We start from the raw sequence: 22,766 nt of genomic DNA, 5'->3' as shown, positions 1-22,766 counted from the left end.
TCGTGCCGGTCGACTCGTCCCCGATACGGGGAACAGTGTTCCGTCCGTCGGGGCGGTGGTAGTGACCACGTCAGCATTTTGCTGACAAACAGCGTACGAGCTACGTCACCGCGCTTTTTATAGCTGACGGGTTGGGCTGCTACTGCTGCTGACCACTGGTTCTGAGTGGTTATAGCCCTCTAATTTAGGACAGCCTACATTCACCCAGTGGGCATCGGTCTTCTCCTGGTGATTACTTCCACATCCGTGTCGTGTAAGTGTGACCAAGTTTGTCTCTGGCGGCAGGCGGTGTAAGGAAGCGTCCGGGGCCGCGTTCCGTCGGAGGTCGTTCTTCTGCGGCCGCTGATGGGTCGACCTCGGGTGATGAAAAAGGGGTGAGTTCGCGGCAGTTCCTGAAAACGAACACCGGGAAGGCTACCGCTGTGCAAATCGGTCGCAAAGCGGTAAAGGAGACGGGTAAGTCGGGGATACCGGTGGCGTCGGGGAGGGCGACCACCTCAAAAATCGCTGAACGGGGAGGCAAGGGCGGGCCGAGTAAGTCCGCGAAGTCAGAGGATGAGGAGAGTATTCTCCCGAAATCCGACGATGACGCGGATTTACCCAGTCTGCCCGAATCCGGGGTATGTCCCTTAAGCTGGGACAAATCAGATGTAGTGGGGGGTGCCGGATTCGCTGCCGAGTCCGTGGTGACTACTGTCGCTGGCTCCTCAACCGAAGGTAGAGCAGCCGATGGCGTGCCAAAGACTGCTGCCGACGTTGAGGGTGCAATCGACGGTAGTAAATCTGCGGGCAATGACGCAAATGAGCCGGTGAAGTCTTTAGGGGGGGAGCTAAAGGGAAAGAAATCTGTGGAGAACTCGGGGGAGAAGGGCGCTGGCGCTGTTGACAGCTGTGGACCACCCGCTGGCACCGAGCTTTCCGGCGGTCAGTCCACTGGAGATAAGGCTGCGAGTGGGGGATCCCCTGCAGCTGGCGGGAGCGCTAGTGCTTCGGGAGCTGCCTCTGGAGTGGACGGCTCCTGGGTTGTTGCCCTAAAGAGGATCACCGCTAGCTTTAGTAAGGTGGTCTTTGGAGACAGCGGTGCAGACCTCAAGTCTGCTGAGAGGCTGATGGAGGTTTCCTCAGAATATGAGGCCCTCCTAATGACGGCTATGGACTGATGGACTCCTTGTTAAGGCAACTCGAGCATCTTTGCAAATTCAGCGCCTATGCGGATGACCTCCTCTTACTAGTAGAGGGGGATTCTCGCGCCAGTATTGAGCGTACCAGCGAGTCACTATGTCAAGTAGTGGCTGGCTGGGGCGCCCATGTTGGCGTAGAGATTTCGGTGGACAAAACTGTGATGATGCTGCTCAAGGGCAGATTGTCACAGAATCGCCCACCGGTTGTCCGTATCGGCGGGGTTAGCATCAGATACGCGACGAAAGTCAAATACCTGGGGCTGACAATGGGTGAGCGAATGAACTTCCTGCCACACTTTGATGCTGTCAGGGATAGGATGCAGAATGTTTCGGGGCAGTTACGACGAATCATTCGGAGTGACTGGGGCCTGAGTCGCCGTGCCGTTCGCACAATATATCGTGGCCTATTCGTAGCATGCGCTACTTTTGGTGCCGCCATATGGTACCGAACGGTCATGACTGCTCATGGTCAGAGGCGCGTGCTGAGCATACAGAGGTGCATGATGCTCCCATGCTTGCCCTTGTGTCGTACCGTTTCCACGGATGCGATGCAGGTGCTTCTTGGTGCACCCCCTCTCGACCTGGTGGTTATACAGCTTGCTGTTTCCTTCAGGCTGAGAAGGAGGGCAAGTTTGCCGCTGTTGGAGGATGAATGGGCAGCCGACGATAATGTGGAGAGTGGATGGTTGGAAAATAGGCGTCGATTAGAAGGGGTGGTTAGAGGGAAGTGGCAGGAGCGCTGGGACAATAGTCCCAACGGCAGGGTAACGTACGGGTACATCCGGGACGTTTCATTTGTGGCGGAAAATCCAGACTTCAGATTTAGTCTGAGCCTGGGTTTTCTAACCCCACCTCACCCCTAGGCGGCCGGTCCGGAGTAGGTGGATACTCAACCGGAAGTGGCTTCGGCTGCGAAAGTCACACCAAGACTTTAAAGTGGTACCACGGGGAGCAGATAGCCCGCGGAGCTTGCTCCGTTTCTGTTCATTTGCGGGAGCATCGTGGTGGCTGTGGTTGATATCCGAATGCGGTAAGAGTTGGTCAGCTCGAATGTGGAGTTGCATTGCAACCGGGTGCCATGACCCATAGAATGGAAGAGGTGTTAGATAGGCCTCCAACCCCACCAAGGTGATGATGTGTCCACTCACATTATCGATTGGTACCAAGGTAAGCGAGCCTTGGGGGCTGGTCAGACCCGCTTTGACCTGTGTACTTGGTACATGCGTGAGGTTAGGTCTTCGAAGACAGGCACTCACGTAAAACCTACACTCGCTTCACATCAGTGCAAGCCTTTAGCTGCTAAGCCATATGAATGTCCCGTTGTTCGCTGTACAATTGGTCTCTAAGAGTTGCCTTTTTGTTTATATTCCTTTTGATCACCATGTAGGCACACACACTCTGTATGTAATTTATTTCTAATGGTGTGGATATGATTTTTAGGCGCGCTTTTGAAAGCTTAGTAACATTTGTTCGGATCTTTACAGTATTTGTTTTTAATACTTCCGCTGTTACTATTATATCAACATGATCATATGTATTTAATTAGCGAGCTTTGCTCATATTGCTTTATACAATGGTTTTTGTAATTGATATTAGAGAAAAATTGTAAGTTTACAAACGGCGATGGTTACTAGGACATGTTTCTGAATTTCATTTCTTCATCAGCTAGCTTTTCGGGAGCTGAGCATTGAACTCGAATCTCCAACATTCACAGCAGTGCAAGCCTTTAGCTGCTAAGCCATATGAATGTCCCGATGTTTGCTGTACAATTGGTCTCTAAGAGTTGCCTTTTTGTTTATATTCCTTTTGATCACCATGTAGGCACACACACTTTGTATGTAATTTATCTCTAATGGTGTGGATATGATTTTTAGGCGCGCTTTTGAAAGCTTAGTAACATTTGTTCGGATCTTTACAGTATTTGTTTTTAATACTTCCGCTGTTACTATTATATCAACATGATCATATGTATTTAATTAGCGAGCTTTGCTCATATTGCTTTATACAATGGTTTTTGTAATTGATATTAGAGAAAAATTGTAAGTTTACAAACGGCGATGGTTACTAGGACATGTTTCTGAATTTCACTTCTTCATCAGCTAGCTTTTCGGGAGCTGAGCGTTGAACTCGAATCTCCAACATTCACATCAGTGCAAGCCTTTAGCTGCTAAGCCAAAAAAGTTTTATTTTTCTGCGATCTTCTCAGCATAATCTTCACCTTTAGGAGCAAATATTTGCAACTTTTTCGATTCAGTCTAATGGACTTGTCATCCATTTCTTATCGACGAGTTATCGGTTGAATATCGGTGTTTTATCGACGAGCTAACGATTTGCTAACGTCGTATTAAAAACTTGCTAGCGTTAACAAAGGTAAAAAATGAGCTATCCAGATATTTATCGACGAATTACAGGTTTTTTAACAATTTATTATCGAGAAGCTCTCGATTGCTTATCGAAAACTTATCGATATGTTAGCAAAAAGTTATGGATTTGTTTTCGTAATGTTACATATTTATTATCGGTGTATTACCGAACAAGTGATCGATTTGTTGCCGATTAAATATTAAAAAGTTATCGATAACACGTCGAAAAAAAGCCGATAAGAAACGAATAAGAAGCCTAAGAATAGAAAATGATAAGCCGATAACAAACCGATAGCTCGAAGATAGTTTCGTTATCCTTATTAAGGCGATAGTAAAACAAATAGCCGATATTATTTCCTTTTCGTAAGTTTACCTCTCTTGTAGTTTAGCTTCAGCCTCTGCACGAGCTCTATTACTAGGTTGGTCCCTATAAAAGCTAATTTTGTACAGTCTCAGCCCTTCAGTTGCAAATATCTAGGTAAAAAATATCCCATTTAAATGTAGGCCCCTATTGGAAACGGTTAAAATATGTCGTATTGTGGCCAAAGTTGAGATTTCTTTATGGAAACTAAAAATATCAACATTAAATAAAATTGTTTGATTTCTAATACTCAAAACCAATAAGACGACGGTCCCTGTATAAAAATTTATGGATTATACCTTTCGTTGATTGTTTGAAGTGATCGAGTTTTAATTTTGTTTTCAAGTGGTAAATATGAATGTTAAGCCCATAATAGCTAACAATTAGTCAAAAGGCAAGTTTGATTCTCATTTTTTAGCAAATCAAAATTAAAAGCATGAATAAAAATAATTAAAACAATTTTTTCAACAATTAATTGAATGTATAAGCTTTGAAGTAGTTAGCCATCGCATTAGTTTCGTATAATTTATGGCTGATTATTTGCAGATAACAAAAAAAAATATTCAACAACGAACGAAACATGGTTATGGCGCTTCATTTGATTTTTTTTTTTTTTTTTTTGTATTAATTGTTTGCCTATTTTTTGTTAAGATGACTTAGCACAATCTGAAGTGCTTAACTATGATATACATAAATATCGGTATTTGATTGGCGCTTCTCATATCCTATAGAAAATTAAGACAAACACAGAATTAAAATCATAATTAATAATAGTAATAATTATAGTAAAAAATAAAAAAAAAAATCATACTAAAAAATAAAATTTTCAATAGAAAAAAAAACATTATTTATATATATGTTAAAACATATCAAAAGCAACAACTATAAACAGCACCAGCCATATGGTAATTTAAATGTTTACATACTAATTAATATAAAAAAATTAAATCACGCTCAACCGCAAAGAAACGCGCAAAAAATACTAAGTCTTCATTTCGCCAAAAACATAAAAAAAAAAAACAATAAAAAAACACAGGAACTCAGTAAACACGCGCAATGAAATAAACAAAAAGTACAAACACACATACTGGCACATACAACATTTGTTAACAGACTTGATTATGTATTAAAAAAAAAACTACAACAGCAATAAAACAGCATTTAAACAAAAATGTAATTTGTAACCGATACAATAATTTTCTTAACAAATAAATAGTTTGTTGGCTAACAGATGTGCAATTGGTAGTGTGAGCCGATAAAATTTTAATTATCACAACAACAATAAAAACACAAAACAAATGTTATAAACGGAAATATTAATTTGAGCAAATTATGTTAGCATTTCTTGGCTGCACTTAACGTCTAGCTTCATGTGCGTATACCTCTTGCTACATATGTATATATCAGCATGGCTCAGAAATGAGTCATTACAGCATTTCACAATTATTTATTCTGCTGCGATACAGCATTTTTTTTAAATACGCTGGTATCAAAATTTGTTTGAAAAATGTTCGTGTTTAAATTTTATCAAAAAAGCATATAGTCTTAGAGATTTATTGAATAGTATTTGTTTTAGAAAGCCAAATTCAATATATTTTTAGCTGACATGGGATAGTATTCCTTATTTGGATTTAACTTTTTCATTATGCATTAGAAGCATAAGCCTCTGGGCCGTTTACATCATCTCCACTTATGTTAGATTTTACTTGGAAGTGAGGTACCAAAGAGCTTTATTTGACAGTTTCGTTTTCACCATCACAGCTTGACCCCCGGTTAAATCGATAATTGTGAATATTTTGTAGAATAGATCGTAAAAATCTATTGTGAATACACGAAAACTACCCAAACAGCTTACTTTTGCTTACACTTTTTCGTTGGACTTAACTGAGAAGCGAAGTTTTAGTTAGCACGGAGAAAACGAAAATTTCGATAATTAAATATATAAGTGACTCACTGAAGATGGTAAAAACGGCCCGGTTCAATTTTATCGTCCGATAAATTGCGTGCATTTACTGTAAAAAATTAATTAATTGTATGCAATACAGGCCCCCTTTACGGGATAAGCACATAAAAGCATACACCCAAGTGTATTTTTGCGAAAAGTAAAGAGTAAGAAAACAGCTGCCGGCCGATAATCGGTTGCATTTCTAACACCAGCCCGGCCGATTTCATCAGCCGATTGCAATTTTCGTTTTATCGGTGGCTGTGTAAGAGTACTCTAACCTCTTGTTCCAATGGTACATGAACCAGATACGGATAGAGATTTAACATGCAAATGCAACAACAATGTGATCCATATGGTTCATGTACCATTGGAACACGAGGTTAGTGTATCCAACGGATTTGCAGCTTTAAGGGCCAACTAAACTTCCTGAACCCTAACGCCATAGTCGTAACAATACCCATATCCATAACCATCTCCAATGTGATCGATTAATGGTGCCTTAACCTAAAAATCGAGAAAATTTCATAAAAATGAAGAAAACGTAAAAAATTATAAACATATTCCACAAAAAATAAGTCTCTTAGTCATAAGTATCCAAAACAATGAATAAAATATACAAAAATTTGTTAAATTCACCAACTCAAATATTTTTAGGTTATGGATATGGCGAGAAACCAAAAATCAATTGGTTGGCTATGGTATGGTTATGGCGTTAGCGTTATGGTATGGGACCATTAATCGATTACATTGATTTCTATGAAGTAGGTTCGATCAGCTGTTTTATCTGGTTATGGTTTTATGGTTATAAGTCACCATTAATTGGCCCTTTAGTGTTAGCTGAGTCATCATAACAGCGAGAAGAATCCCGCAAAGAAGTCAGTCACAAATGATATAAATTTCTTGTTCAAAACTAGACCTAAAGTACCAAATAAGAATTAGTTTGATGGTAGCTAGATTTTTACGCACTCGGAACTATAGAAGAGATCATTTTGAATTCGCCAGTTGAATGAATGTAAAAGGGATGGAAAGCGGAGTACCACTGATTCTGAATGCAATAGAAGTGTACCAGTTTAAAACTAAATATTTTCAATACAACATAAATTCAGAAAAATATATAAATATCTCAAAGGATAAAGAAAATGTTAATTTCTATATTGACTCGCACCTCTCTTCGCATTTGAGACTAAGATCACGTTTACACATGCACTTATCTTCAATAAATCTACAATAGCTAATTTACGCGGTCACATGTTTCCCATCGTTAGGAACTAAGTTATTAGCTGTAAAATTTTCACGTTTCTCTTTTATTTCGTGCTTCCACTTAGAAATTACAACATAGAGGTGGTTCCGTGTCTGTAATAAATCAACATCTCTAAAATTTGTTCATAAATACCAATTATCAAAGAGTAACATTTATATGGGAAATCTAGTTACTTAATTAATCATTAGGAGTTAAGTACGAAAATGCTTATAATCTCGTTATATGTAAGCTAGGTCTAAAAGTTTTACAAACTCTTCAAAAACGTTATTTTTCAACTTGCGTACAAGTTGAGAAACATTTGACAAATGCACAAAATGTGGAGAACCAAAAATGAGCATACCGAACCAGATTTTTTATGTTGGTTCTTATTTTCGAGATATTCTAACATAAAGGTACGCACATCACGTTTTTCGGCTGCATTTAATAAATAATTTCATCGCAAAAACTATATTTCATTTAAACTCGATCTCTCACAAACGTCGTTTAATTCTTATCGATATTACATATCTTCTTTTAAATTCCTATTGTGTCCAATTTTAGCATCACTATGTTATTAGTAAATAAAGGCACAACAACAATAAAGCAAGCTGCCACTCTGGTGTACATGAACAAATCAATCATTATTTACACACATACATACAGGCAACGAAGAGATAACCCACACACAGATGTAGTCATCAGCCGAAGTTGTTACTCACACATACACACGCATATATGTAGCTCAATTACCAAGTAGGTACAGCAGTTCTAGAAGACGAAACGTCTAGACTTTAGTAGAAATATGCGAATGAAGCAACGGAGAGTACAAAAGCAGTGCAAGCTGAGAGTCAGTAAACAGTTTCATTTAAACACGCTATTAGTTGCGAAGTGAAATTGTGAAGTAAAATTGTACTAGTCCAAAAGTAGTCTAATAAACACCATTTTGCAATACAGACTATTGGAGTTATATATTCGACAATTTAGCGATTCGAACGTTAGCAGAAGATTTCAATTAAGCGGAATTTCCCAAAATTCGTTACACTATAATCGTTTTTGTACTCTGCGTCCTTGATCGCAGCGATATTATATGTAGCACACTTTTGGGCAGACTTTCTTAGACCTCGTTTACACATGCCCTGATCGTCAATAGATAATCTACGCGTTTACATATATTCCATCTCTAGGAACTAGATTATTTTCAGTCAAATATTCACGTTTCTCTTTTTTATTTTGTGCTTCCAATAAGAGATTACACTCTAGAGAAGGAACTTTTTCTATGAAAAAAAACCCGCATCATTAAAATTGATCATGCATGGTTTGCTGAACCTGCCGACATTCAGTTATAAACCCCGCTTTCCAATGGTCCGTGATCCAGATCCCGATAAAAAACTTTAATATGCAAATGCAACAACAAACTGATCCATATGGACCACAATTTTGATCTAATACGTCTTAGTAATCAAAACCGTATCCCTTTTTCCCACGGTCAGCCCGAAATTAGATGGCCAGACATGTTTGTATATCCCCAAGCGCCTGATCCATCAAAGTTCTAATTGTTGAAAGGCACTCTCCACTTATGACAACTGTAGCGTCATCTGCGTATGCCGTCTTCGGGTCCTTCGTCGAACCGCCTGCGTTGTTGGTTCATAACCAGCGTCCCCAGCGGAGGTGAAAATCCTTCTCCTGCCCAATGAAATTTAAATTAATTTACTACAAAATCAAAAACGTGACATTGTGAAATAAGCAAAAGGACGCATCACTGCTACATACTAAATTTTTGTTAGCTCAAACTACGAAAGATTCAATTTCATAGATTGAAAGCTCATAGCCACAAATGTTTTCTCGACTTGCTTCGAAAACTAAGAAATTATTTTTTTGCTCATACTCTGGTAAACTCTTTAACCCTAGAAAGATAACGTTCGTCTGAGTGACGTGTTCAAGTTTAAGGACCCTAAAGATATAAAAACTTACATTTTTTTTAATCATTTATTTGATATACATGTATTCACTTGTTTTAAATGTTTTTTAAAGAAAATTATTGTTTTTTTAATATATTAAAAATTAAGTTTGACTTGTCTTGGACTTGTCCTTACAAAAATCAGTCTTTTTCGAAGGACCTCAGTTTATAACAAAAAATTAAAATAAAATACATTTTTTGTACTTCAATTGAATGAATTAACTGTTTTAAACTATACTTAAAAAAATATTAGCTAAAATTACCATTTTAGACAAAAATTACATATAAAATTTTAGTCACGTAAAAGATAATGATACGTCTCTTATATATATTTTTAAAAAACAATCGTATATATTTCAGCAAAAAAAAAGTGACTACTGAAAAACACCCCCCACTGATCAGCTGGTAATGGTAGCTGAGAAAACTGAGAATGAGAATGTTCTCTCTTTATGATTGTGGGAGACTGAGCAAAATTAAAAGGACGTACGTCTCACAGACGTACGTTACCTCACTAGGGTTAAAAATATTTTTTAGTTAAATAGCTATGTACAAAAAAACAGATTTTGCATTATATTGTTAGTTATTGCACGGAAAAAAATCGGTTCTCAAAAGAAACCATTATGGATAAAACAAGTGTGATAACCTCTGCATAGACGTCAAAATTACAAATAGAATGGATTACCTGATTTTTATTTGACTATCGCTTTCTCATTCTGTATCGCTTTCTATCAACCGCTGATGATAGCCAGCCCTATGCACGCCATTTTGAACACCCTGTCAAAACGCTGCCAAAATGCAAAAAGTAGCCATATTTAAAATACTGCCAGGCAGTTGACGGATAAGATATCACACTTGTTTTATCCACAATGAATGAAACGTTTTTATTTTAATTATTAAAATAGACTTCAAAAAAGCTACTTTTTTTAAGTTTTACAACCAAAGTCATAACCGAACGAGAGTGTGGCTTCGAATCCATCGAAAATCAAATGCAGTCGTGATATCAAAACAATAGTAAACTAATTACGCCCCAAAACTACGCACGTTCACGCTATGTAGTTATTTTTACACATTTACCTTCACAAATACAACGTCAAATTTATTTTGCACTGTGTAATTAAAATATTCGTACTTTATTTTTTTTTATTTACCTGGCTTACTCATTTTTGTAGCTCTCACTTTCGAGCTTGACCCTTAACTTAGCTAAATGAATGCAATCACTTTGGCGATGCAAACCAAATTTATTTAAACAAAACACCGAGAACACCAATAATAAAAAAAATTTGCAAAAAAAAAACAAAAATATTAAAAATATACAACACGAAAACCTCGAAAATAAAAACACATTCATATTTAAAAATGTATGTGTTAAAAAAGATCAGGTAATCAAATTGCACAGCTCGTATTTGTTGGCCCCAGCACAAAAAGCAACACAGCAGCTACACCAACAGCTGGACATTCAGTATATTTTAATTGTTTGTACGCGCCGGATGCTACGCAAAAACAAAATTCGACTCGAAACGGATATTCCATTTTAGCAACATTGTTTAAAAATTACAAAAAAGCATTAAGTGCTAAAATCAAATACTAAAAATACGTTGCATTTGTGTGTGTAAGTGTTTGTACGTATCCACCAATTATTCACCTGCACGACATGTAAACGTGCATGCGCGCCAATTTCGTATTACACGCGACCAACCAACGAATGCGCTTCAACGACGTGCATCAATCATGAAACAAAAAACGATTGGCTCCTTGGAGTCTCTTTTCGTATCGTGACACCGCATACGAACGGCTTGGCTAGTGATCCGTGTGCCTTATGTTTGATCGTTAGTTGTGTGGAATGCAAGAAGTTGCAAGAGTTGCATACAAATTTAGTGCGAACTTCGCTGTTGCATTGCAACTCAAAGATTCACTCAATTACACTCAAATTGAGTGTAAGTGCGCGTGATTGTTGTCGAACGGCCGGAAGCTTCACCAGCCACGTTGCTGTGGTTTTAGCCGCTAATATTTCGCGCTACTGCTTTGGCAGAATTGTTGTATTGCTAGTTCGTTTTCACTTTCAGTACGCGTCTACAAGTTGTGCTGAATACGTGCGCGTTTCGTTTGCTGTTTGGATTTTGAATTTTAATTTTTGCGCCTCATGTAATTTACTTTGTGAAATGGTAGATGTGCGTATGTGTGTGTATTTTGTTTTTTTTTATTTTTTTTTGAAGCGAAGGAAACCTGTTCCCATACGTCCTGCTCAAGGACGGCAGCATTTGCAAGTGCTTGCAAGAAGTTGTGAAATGTGTTAAAAAATTTCAAGAAATCTTGATACAAATTTTAAATTTATTTAAAAAATATTCTTTTTTTTAATGCAATTTGCATTATGAATCAAAATTGTTTGTGTTCAACATTTAAAAGTTAAAGCAGATGCAATTCCTGAATTTATTTCTTTATCGTCCGTAATCAAAAACAAAATAGAGAAAAAAAAAATAAAACACAAAAATACTTGAAATTATGTATTGAAATTTTGTGATGAATGTGCAACCGTTAATTAAATTAATATTAAACAATATTTTTTTAGGTAAATCAAAAATTAAAAAAAAAAAACACACATAAAGGTTATAAATTCCAAACAAAAAATTATGTGCAAAAAAATGTAGTTGTAACAATTTAAATTTTAATTGAAATAATATGTTTTTACTAAAAAATGTATAGTGTATTAACGAAGATAATGTATGGGCAAGTCCTGCGTTACGGACGCGACTTTCACACGGACTGAATGGATATTATAATGTTTGGATAGCTCCACCAAGAATGCTTCATTGCATACAAATTTTAAAAATCTTGAAAAATTTAAGTTCTTATATACATATGAGGAGTAATAATTAAATGTTTGTGAAAGTATGCAATACTTAACGAAGCTTAAGGGAAATTTTATTTCCTTAAATAAGACACTAAAATGTGAAAGATGATCCTATGCTCCTAGATTTACGAAATCTGAAATATCTTTTTAAAACGTTTGATATAAGCTAGGGTACAGATATTACGAACGATAGAATTTTTTCTCAATTAACAACATTATGTGACATTGAAAATTTATGATGTTCCCATCATTCGAATTTGCCCTAGAAACCCTGAAGGGGTTTTGGCACTTGACCTTTTTCATAAGCGGAAATATAGATATACTAGCTTTTAATATGCCATCATCAAATTTGGCTTTAGCGGGTTAGGGGGCTTAGAGTATACCCGCGGTAGGTTTGCCTGTCGTAAAAAGCGACTAAAATAACCAAATGATTCAAAGGGTTGCCAGCGCAATTTATAACTTCTCCAATCCAATTGTCAACCTAATCTACCCGTGGCGTATCCTGTTTCTTTAGCAGCCGTGGCTCTCACGACCCCAAGTTCCTCATGCAACTAGGTGGGTGGAGGAATGGCCAGAAATGTATCCGGAAAAGAACCATCAACATCGATAGCACTCCCCAAAACTCTTGAAGAGCTACAACAACAACAACATTCCATTTATTTATTCTTCGACGATTTTTATGTCTATAAAAAAAATGATATTTTTGTGATATTAAGCATGCACAAATGTTGGCTTTAATGACTAAAATATTTGATAAATAATAAAACTTGATTTTTTGCATTTTTATTAACTTTTTTAACAGGTTGTCTATGTTCGGGTGTAATCGCACATTGTATACTCAGCATGAGTTTCAATTGTACAGTTCATTATTCTAGTATACGACCATGTTAAACATCTTTTATATAAAAGTAGGCGTGGTCCTTAACCGATCCCGTCCATTTTACTAGAAATATTTCCTGCTACAACGAAAATATGTGTACCCAACCTTATTACGATCCGTTAATTTTCTTCGAGTTACAGCTCCCGAAACATAGAAAAGGAGCGTTGCCACGCCCATTTTCAAACATTTGAATTGTTTCCTATTTTTCGTTATTATTCCACTTTGGAAAAGAAATACCATTGATATAAAGCTCATTTTTGTAAATATATAGCCCATTTTATTCGTCCTTAACCGAGTTCAATAATTTTTCTTCAAAGAATTCCTCATAGTAAAGGCAAGCTCTTTGACGAATTTTGTTTTTATAGGTTTAACGGCTTTTGGTTAGGTTGGTGCCATGCCCATTTTCAAAATTTTTTTCAAATTTTTATCAAGTCTTAAATCAGTCCACAAATCAAATTTCAACATTCTAGGTGCATTATTTGCTAAAAATTTTGGTATTTGTGTTTTCCAAAATGTTATATATATATAAAAAGTGGGCGTGGCTATGATCCGATTTCGCTACCGTTACCGTTATGTTACCAAAGTTAATATACTCTGCGCTGAGTATAAAAAAATTTATGTTTGCACCTACTATAAATATGTTCATATAAAAAATCGTTAAGTTTATTGACAAATTTGCTCAACTCATTAACTTCCAAATGTTAAAAACATTAATTAATAAAACCAAATTAAGGCTTAGTAGTTATTTAGAAAATCTCACGTTAAAGTGCTCAAAATCATGGTTTACTGTGTTACAAAAACAACTCACTAAAATATAAAATGTATTAAATAAATAAATCAAATGTTTTAGTCGTTTCTGCCATAAAACACAAAATTTATTAAAAATACATGATTAATTGTATGTACCGCAAAATTTTTATTAGTGTCAAAATAACTAAATGAATATAAAAAGTTTCATAACAACGCTTACGTCAACTCAAGAATGTGCCTATAAAATTAAAATAAAAAAAAACTATGAGAATTCACATAATCTTTTACTCTAACTAATGAGTGCAGAATAAATCTTTTTTATTTTCAAAAAAGTCACGTTTGTTTTGTGTTAATATTTTCTCGTGGAAATAATTTGTTTCAATTTCAAAAAATAAATTACATAATTAACAATGTTATTATTGTAAACAATTAATACATAACAATGCATATATGGGGTTCTTCAAGTCAAAAGTAGTGACCGAAATATGAAAGGATTGCGATGATATAGAGTAAGAGCCCGTAACGGCCAGACCTTTGTCATTTTATAAAAGTTGAAATTTCGTCAGTGCATACTTCCAACTGAAGCAGGATCGTTGATCTATTCTAAAACCTGAGTAATGGTGGCTTTAACAAATATCGTGCAAAAATTTTGCAGAAAAATAGACCTTTCTTTCGTAATTTTATAAAGACTGATTTTCATATATGGTCTTCGTCACGATATAAGCAGCCGCTAGCCTCATTGTCAGACACTTTCCATAGTGGCTTTGTCCAGCCAGACACTTTTTAAAATGCAAAACTGTACTTTTTCATAAAGCTAAATACTTTTTCATAAGCTGAAAGTTTTTTACGGCAAACAAAATTTCAAAAGCTTTTTAAAGATTTTGTATTCGAATTTCAGTATGAAATTGCTTCGATGTTCTTTGAAGTTTAGAAGGATTAAAAGTGTCTGGCTAATCAAATCCACTATGGAAAGTGTCTAGCAATGAGGCTAGTGGCTGCATATATCGTGACGAAGACCATATATGAAAATCAGTCTTTATAAAATGTCGAAAGAAAGGTCTATTTTTTTGCAAAATTTTTGCACGATATTTGTTAAAGCCACCATTACTCAAATTTTATAATAGACCAACGATCCTGCTTCAGTTGGAAGTATGCACTGACGAAATTTCTACTTTTATAAAATGACAAAGGTCTGGCAGTCACGGGCTCTTAGACTAATACAAGATTTCGAACTTTGGTTTTTTTCGCCTTTTTTTTAATAAATATTGAAACCATCGAATTTCGACGTAAAAAAAGAGTAAAACTTTTCAAAAAACATAAAAAACATTTTTTTTAGTAATGCGAGGAAAAGCAAAGCCGCCATGTCCGCGCAAGGAACTGAGTCTTCTAAGGAGACATGTAAAAGAAGTGTTTAAGCTGGCAAAGATCTCGGAAAGCAAAGCGTGCAGGGATGAATATAAAGATCTAATGAGGATCTACAAGCGCAAAATCTACAGGGCAAAGGCAGCCTCGTGGAAAATTTCTGTGCGCACATCGAATTCTTCAGCGAAACATCGTGGTTATGGAAAGTCCCAACTGAGAATGGTCACGTAGTAATAAAGTGTCCCTTTAAGTGCTTTCCCATTTGGAGATGAGATGATGCGGACGTGCGAGCGCTTCGATCACGGAGCGGGTAGTGCCGGGTCTGATGACTGGTACCAAGATCGATTTGGCGGTAAAGATTTTTTAGATAAAAATCGCTGTGTCCAGATGGTATATGACCTGCCATGCTACAATTTCCGAGTATAGCGATCGTGGAATTGCTTAAAAAGACGGATATGGTCTTGTCTGCTGGGTACCTCACGAATAGTACCCAGTTCGGATAGATCCCGAACTGGACTAGGTCTAAGCTAAGAGGGGTGAACCTGCAGGAGAAACCTTGTACAAAATATCTAGGAATAATTCTAGACAGTAAGTGGTCGTTGAAGCTCAGCGTGAATGAGAGAGTGACGAATGCCTCGATGGAACTTTGTGCGTGGCCTTCGTTACACTCTGTCTCTCATTGGAAATTTACAGCGATTGTCAAGCCTATTCTATACTATAGAGTCTTTGATTGGAAAACGGTCACACAAAAAGGCATCTTATTCAAAAAATTAGAGAGGGTTCGCAGGAAAACGATCACACAAAAAAGCATCTTATTCAAAAAATTAGAGAGGGTTCGCAGGCTACCAATTCCGACGGCTGCACTGTATGTCATTCTGTATATTCCACTTGTAGAACTGGTGGGGAAGAACATAGCCTTACAACTGCAACGAGGGTCAATGCCTTGAGGTAGCTTGAGCGCAGACCATACGGCCATAATAGTATAGCGTCAGCAAATATTGGACGAACAAACTATCTTATGCCTTAGCTGCGCTTCGAAGGGGCTTTTTCACAATAGAGGTGGAAGGTTGGCGCAAGGGGGTCTAAATGGCAGATGACAGACGTCGGGATACACGTATTCACTGATGGTTCCAGAGTAATGAAAGGAGAAGGGTCTGTGATATACTGTGCTGTTACGGAAATAAACAGATTCTACACGCTACCAAACCACTGTAGTGGTTTCAGGCGAAAATAGTAGCCGTGACTAAAGCAGTAGAAACACTGAAGGCAAAAATCTTATATCGACAGCTAAACAGCAATTGAGGCAATAATCTCTAATAGCACAAAATCTTCAAGTGTGTAAGAGTGTAAAGAATCCCTGGAAAGAACCGGAATAGGTAGAAATATATACATATCCGTGTTGGATCCAGGGCCGGCGGCAGCCTATGGTAGTATGGGTAGTACTACCCACTCGGAAATTCACTGAAAATCACGTATTTTGTGGTAGTTGTTCTCAGGGTTAAAGCTTCTTCATAGCTTCTTCTTCATATAAGCAGGTTAGGAACATCATTAGCTTGAAAGTAAATAAATACTCCACAAAAGCCACACACACACATGTGACAAGAAATGAAACAATCGCTGCTACATAAGATAGAGAGCGTAGCCGACAGCAGAAATGCAAAGCAACTACACACACACGTAGTTATATACACAAAAAGACAATATGAGACACGGCAAACCGCAGAAGTTTCTTGAACTAACTAGGAACGATGTCAAAAGAATTGCATCCTTTTACAGGGGGGACTTCAAAGACCCTGCACTTATAAATGATAGAGATTTTTTTCTTGAAATTTCACAGCGCGAAAAAACAAAGGTCAGCAATATCCGTGAAGGATGAAAAACCGGATGAACTAGCTTAAAAGAGCGCATCCCTCGAAGCTTACCGCAGATGACCCAATCAGATTGAGCGTGACTAAAATAATGCGTGAGTTACACAGGATGGACCAAGCGGCAAAGGCGTGGAACCAATCGCGTGGCTGCAAAGTGTCGACGATCATGTTAGACTAACAACCTACCTAAGCTGTTTCCCGAAATGTAGCCCAATTAGTCCCTCACAAAAATATGCAGATCACTTTGTGGGGAACCGTCAATCTTTGTACGTTTTTCCCCTTTGAACCTTTTGGTCTCTATCAGCTTCAAAGCCCAACAAATTAAAAAAATTAGAGTTGCTCATGCGCAAGAAAAAGTCCAAAATTTCGACACTCTGTATCATCGCAATTTGTTCACATTACCGCCACTCCTTTTGCACAGGTAATGTGCCCTACAATGACAACATTTTCAACGACTTTGGAGGGTTTTGGAGATATCAAGTTTTTCGAGTGGGAACACTTGGCGTGAAAAGCCAAAAAAAAATTGCTTTTAAAATGGTAACAAAATGCTGTTTTACAGCGTTTTTGAAACAAATTCTGAGTTTTGGTGTTTTCAAGCGTACTGTCGAGAAAGGTTGATATTCCATTAAATAAATAACTTTTCAATTAAAAAAGTGTAATTTCAGTGGATTTTTAAAATTTTATTGCTTATATATATTCGCATATCTAATCCATTAGAAGTGAAACAGTATTATTACAACCAACACCTTAAAAATAAGCTAAAGCACCACCCTAATATCATCTACCAAATAACTCGCAAAGTATAAGAGTTAATAAAAAATAATTTAAAAAAATGGAAAATACCCACAAGCCACACAATTCGAATGACAGAAATCCACGAGGCTCCGTGTCGTCACTCAAATCGTTAGATGTACCACCAACACCCACACGATCTCCTAAGAAAGTCTCATTTTCGGATGAGTTACCGCCCTACAATGCCATGGTGGCTGAGGTGCTGCAAACCCTTAGCAACAGCGACTACACAGACAACGCCAAAACGACAAACATACACAACAACAGTCAAATATCTTCGCCACCAACAGAGGTCACCGAAGCTGAATTGACCGCCGTAAATCATGTGCTGTTGCAAGCGGCGCAATATCTAGAAAAATTGCACGGTCCACGCGATCCACCTCAAGCACAACAACAAATGCCACCGCAAACAGCACAAAGCCAACAAGAGAAACAACCTCCTGCGAATGACATACAACAACATTGGACTAACAACGCTAACAGCAGTGAAGCCCAAAACCCACAAATGCAACTTCAACAGCCACCACGAAAGGCGAAACGAACCGAAAAAGTTATTGGACTGCCAAATGCCACAGCGCAAGAAATAAATATTAGCGATGAAATTGATAAGGTGCAAGTGAATAAATTATCAAACATAAACACTAATGCACTAACTGTAGCAACAACAACATCTGCTGAAGCAACAAGAACAACAACTGCTGAAGCAACAGCAGCAGAGATGGCAGCTGACAACAGTAGAAGCGTATCACCTGCTGTGCTTGAATTAGACAATAACAACATTGAACAATCGAAAACAACATCGATGGCACGACAACAACAACACAAAAATCCATTCATAGGAGCTACAAGTGTCGCTGCACAGACTACTCAGCCTAAAACATATACCACCTCCCTCAACAATGTACAACTCGCAGAACCAACTACCTCAGCACAAATGGAAGAGATAAGCGAAGAGCAATCTCACGTGGCCAGATACATTGACCGTTACAACCTCAATTTAGATAAGAATTTTAGTGCCATGGAAGTGGAGGCGAGACGTGAAAAATTACGTTGGCTACTGATATCTGAATGTAGTGCACTGCTCGCTGAGGGCAAACATACGCGTGAAGCATTCCAGAAATCGGTATTGGAAAAGGTAAGTAAGGCATATGTAAATATATTTTATAGTGAAAATGGGCAGGGTAGATATCGGATGTACTTGCATTGAAGTTAACAACGTTAGCTTTATCTATGTAGGTTAAATGTGTTCTTCTTATACCCAGCTGTATTATCAATATTTAAGGTCTTCAACAAAAACCACCGAATTAACTATGATGAGTGGTTGAACTGGGAAGGGGGCCCTCCCTCTTGACGCATATACGGTAGATATTCCAAGGAGGTTGGGATAGATAAAAAAGAAGTGAAGACTTACTACCCATGCGGGCAGAGCGTGGAAACTAGCCCTTGTAAAGTGTTGTAGATCATGCGGAAGTCTTAAGATATTGGACTAACAAAGCTAGTCCCAACACTATAAAAAGAGGGCTATAGCGTTATGATGGGAGTTCTTATAAGGTATCGCCTTTTGCCATTGTTATGAATAAGATCTCGTCAGTGATGACCGAGTTAAGAAGTGTGGGTTGTTGATAGAAACTGCTGAGTGCGTTCGAAAGAGTTTAAGAGGACATAGGCATTTTATAACATAAATTCCGGTTCTAAATAGCGTGCTTCAGTTTGGTTTCTTACTGTACTACCTGGACGTAGACATTGGACTGAGTAGTGCACAGGGCGCTATTTTGATACACTCTATTCTTAACTTGCTAAACTATTGTACCCTGTACTTCTATTTACTCAAACTATTTGCTTGGTTCAATATTTGTACATGGCGATGTCCTTTATGGAACATTTTGATACCATGCTCATATTGGACAGCGCAAAACTGCCTAAGGTTCAGTACCTGATATTTTCTGGAACTAGAGGAAGTGGTTGATCGTTTCCCAGTTCTGTACCTGATATTTTCTGGAACTAGAGGAAGTGTTGGATCGTTTCCCAGCAGCCCGCAGGTCCAAAACCTGTGGCCCAAAGGTCAGTGTCTTGTTATAGTAACTGCTGACGTCTTCTCAAATTGAACCTTAAATACCTGGAAGGGAACAGAGCCGACGAAAGATGGAGCTGGGCGATTTAGTTGCACCTCCTGTATACGACTTTTAAAGCATCTAACTCGGCCTCGATTTTTTCCTCAAACATACGGGCTTCCAGTTGTGCCGAGATCTGAGATGACACCTGTGCTGAAATTTGTCTCGACATTTCGGATATACGTGCCTCCTGTGCTTCAGTCCTGGATGCTAGTTATGATAACAGGCAGTGGCTCTAAATATTTCTTTCTTGCATGTACTTGGTAAACTTTCTATTCAATTCTGGTTTTAATCAGGCCAACTTTGCTTCCTTATCTTACGGGTGTCCGAGTAGGGTATCGATTTCGAATGTCTGTTTTCTTAAGATCTTTTTTTTACTAAGGCGATGTCTTCCGATGTCCGGCCCTTTCTAGTTTTTTCGCTTTTACATTGCCGTCAATATAACTTTGGTCAGGTACCCAAATGAGTCTGATGGGAAGCAAGGTTTAATGATTCGTGTAGCACCTTCCGACAGTTATCTATGACCTTAAGGGATGTAAAATTTCAATGCAACACTATGAGAGCTGCTTGTCTGCCTTAATTATTATATAGTAACATAGCCCCTCCATCCTTGTACCTCTGCTTTTTAGATACCACCTGAGAATTCAAGAAGACTCTGCACCAATGCCGTAGTCAATTTTAAACCTGTCTATGTAGAATAAGGTGACGAGCAACTTAAATTTTTTATCAATCCGTTTTTGAGAGCAACCCCATCTTAAAGTTCTTTTCCGTGGCCATACTACTTTCCTTTCCAGCACCTAAACTTATTGAGTCGAATGGCTAAGCCGATAGGTGTTACACCTATGCCAAGTTTGAGTGGCAAGTAGGTAAATTACATTTAACGCGTCTATTTTGTTTAGTTTTTTAATGTTGTATTGCTTATAAAGGGCTGGTTACTATGTTACGTCCCTGCTCTAACTTTCTGCTAACCCTACTCCTTTTTTTTGTACTCAGTTGAGCAGAGCTCACAGAGTATATTAACTTTGATTGGATAACGGTTGGTTGTACAGGTATAAAGGAATCGAGATAGATATAGACTTCCATATATCAAAATCTTCAGTATCGAAAAAAAATTTGATTGAGCCATGTCCATTAACACGATAACTTGAGTAAATTTTGAGGTATCTTGATGAAATTTGGTATGTGGGTTCCTGGGCACTCATCTCAGATCGCTATTTAAAATGACCGATATCGGACTATAACCACGCCCACATTTTCGATCTCGAGAATTTCGAAAAGCCGAAAAAAGACGGATAAAGCGATAAAACTTGGTAGGTGAGTTGAACTTATGACGGAGAATAGAAAATTAGTAAGATTTTGGACAATGGGCGTTGCATCGTCTATTTTTAAAAGAAGGTAATTTAAAAGTTTTGCAAGCTGTAATTTGGCAGTCGTTGAAGATATCATGATGAAATTTAGCAGGAAGGTTACTCCTATTACTATATCTATGCTTAATAAAAATTAGCAAAATCGGGGAACGACCACGCCCACTTTTAAAAAAAAATTTTTTTAAAGTCAAATTTTAACAAAAAATTTAATATCTTTATATAAGTAAATTATGTCAACATTCAACTCCAGTAATGATATGGTGCAACAAAATACAAAAATAAAAGAAAATTTCAAAATGGGCGTGGCTCCGCCCTTTTTCATTTAGTTTGTCTTAGATATGCCATAAGTCGAACAAAAATTTACCAATCCTTGTGAAATTTGGTAGGGGCTTAGATCCTAAGATGATTACTGTTTTCTGTAAAAAAGGGCGAAATCGGTTGAAGCCACGCCCAGTTTTATAGACAGTCGAACGTCTGTCCTTCCGCTCGGTCGTTAACACGATAACTTGACCAAAAATCGATATATCTTTACTAAACTTAGTTCACGTACTTATCCGAACTCACTTTGAATTGGTATAAAAAATGGCCGAAAATCCGACTCTGACCACGCCCACTTTTTCGATATCGAAAATTACGAAAAATGAAAAAATGCCATAATTCTATACCAAATACGAAGAAAGGGATGAAACATGGTAACTGGATTGGTTTATTGTCGCAAAATATAACTTTAGAAAAAAAACTTTGTAAAATGGGTGTGACGCCTACCATATTAAGAAGAAGAAAATGAAAGAGTTCTGCAGGGTGAAATCAAAAGCCCTTGGAATCTTGGCAGGAATACTGTTTGTGGTATTACATATATAAATAAATAAGCGGTACCCGATAGATGCTGTTCTTGGTCACCCTGGTCCACATTTTGGTCGATATCTTGAAACCGCCTTCAAACCTCATTAAAACCTTTAAATTGATACCCATATCTTACAAACAAATTCTAGAGTCACCCCTGGTCCACCTTTATGGCGATATCTCGAAAAGGCGTCCACCTATAGAACTAAGGCCCACTTCCTTTTAAATAATCATTAACACCTTTCATTTGATACCCATATTGTACAAACGCATTCTAGAGTCAACCCTGGTCCAACTTTATAACGATGTCTCGAAAAGGCGACCACCTATACAACTACCACCACTCCCTTTTAAAACCCTCATTAATACCTTTAATTTGATACCCATATCGTACAAACAAATTTTAGAGTCAGCCCTGGTCCACCTTTATGGCGATATCCCTTAATGGCGTCCACCTATAGCACTATGGCCCACTCCCTCTTAAAATACTCTTTAATACCTTCCATTTGATACAAATGTCATACAAACACATTCCAGGGTTACCCTAGGTTCATTTTCCTACATGGTGATTGTCCCTTATTTTGTCTCCATAGCTCTCAGCAGAGTATGTAATGTTAGGTTAAACCCGAACTTAGCCTTCCTTACTTGTTAATATTAACTTTTCAGTCTAGCTTGCTGTCTTTTTCAACGTTGTGGTATTCCTTGTTTCATTGACAATAAATAGTCTAGTTAAAACTATGGTATTTCGTTACTGAAAAGTATGAGTTCTGTCTTGCTGGGGCTTAAATTAAGTTGGCTTGATGAGTGAAGAAAAAAAATTCGAGACTTCGATAACAACGTCATCTTCATACACCAATGCCCGTACTCCTCGGTTGTTAATGAAGCAGAATTGCTAGGT

General features: G+C 37.7%; 1 protein-coding gene across 9 annotated transcripts in view; it reads left to right on the top strand.

Annotated features, from left to right (window-relative positions):
• The first annotated feature begins 438 nt into the window (after positions 1–438).
• Positions 439–22,766, top strand: part of Nox (NADPH oxidase) — a 69,729-nt gene continuing 47,401 nt past the window's right edge. Inside the window, exons 1-2 of one of the 9 annotated variants that reach the window (XM_067775319.1) lie at positions 439–456; positions 17,514–18,682. In XM_067775319.1, the coding sequence (XP_067631420.1) occupies positions 17,588–18,682 (1,095 nt within the window). In that variant the 5' untranslated portion in view covers positions 439–456; positions 17,514–17,587. Of the gene's footprint in view, positions 457–10,529; positions 10,667–11,095; positions 11,190–16,986; positions 18,683–22,766 lie in introns of those variants that run through there. The other 8 variants (XM_067775316.1, XM_067775318.1, XM_067775314.1 and 5 more) reach the window with 8 other exon arrangements.

The sequence above is a fragment of the Eurosta solidaginis genome, chromosome 3, assembly GCF_040869045.1.
Source record: "Eurosta solidaginis isolate ZX-2024a chromosome 3, ASM4086904v1, whole genome shotgun sequence".
In the NCBI taxonomy this organism is placed as follows: domain Eukaryota; kingdom Metazoa; phylum Arthropoda; class Insecta; order Diptera; family Tephritidae; genus Eurosta; species Eurosta solidaginis.
The sequence above is the reverse complement of the archived record's forward strand: the minus strand, read 5'-3'. Positions and strand labels throughout refer to the sequence as shown.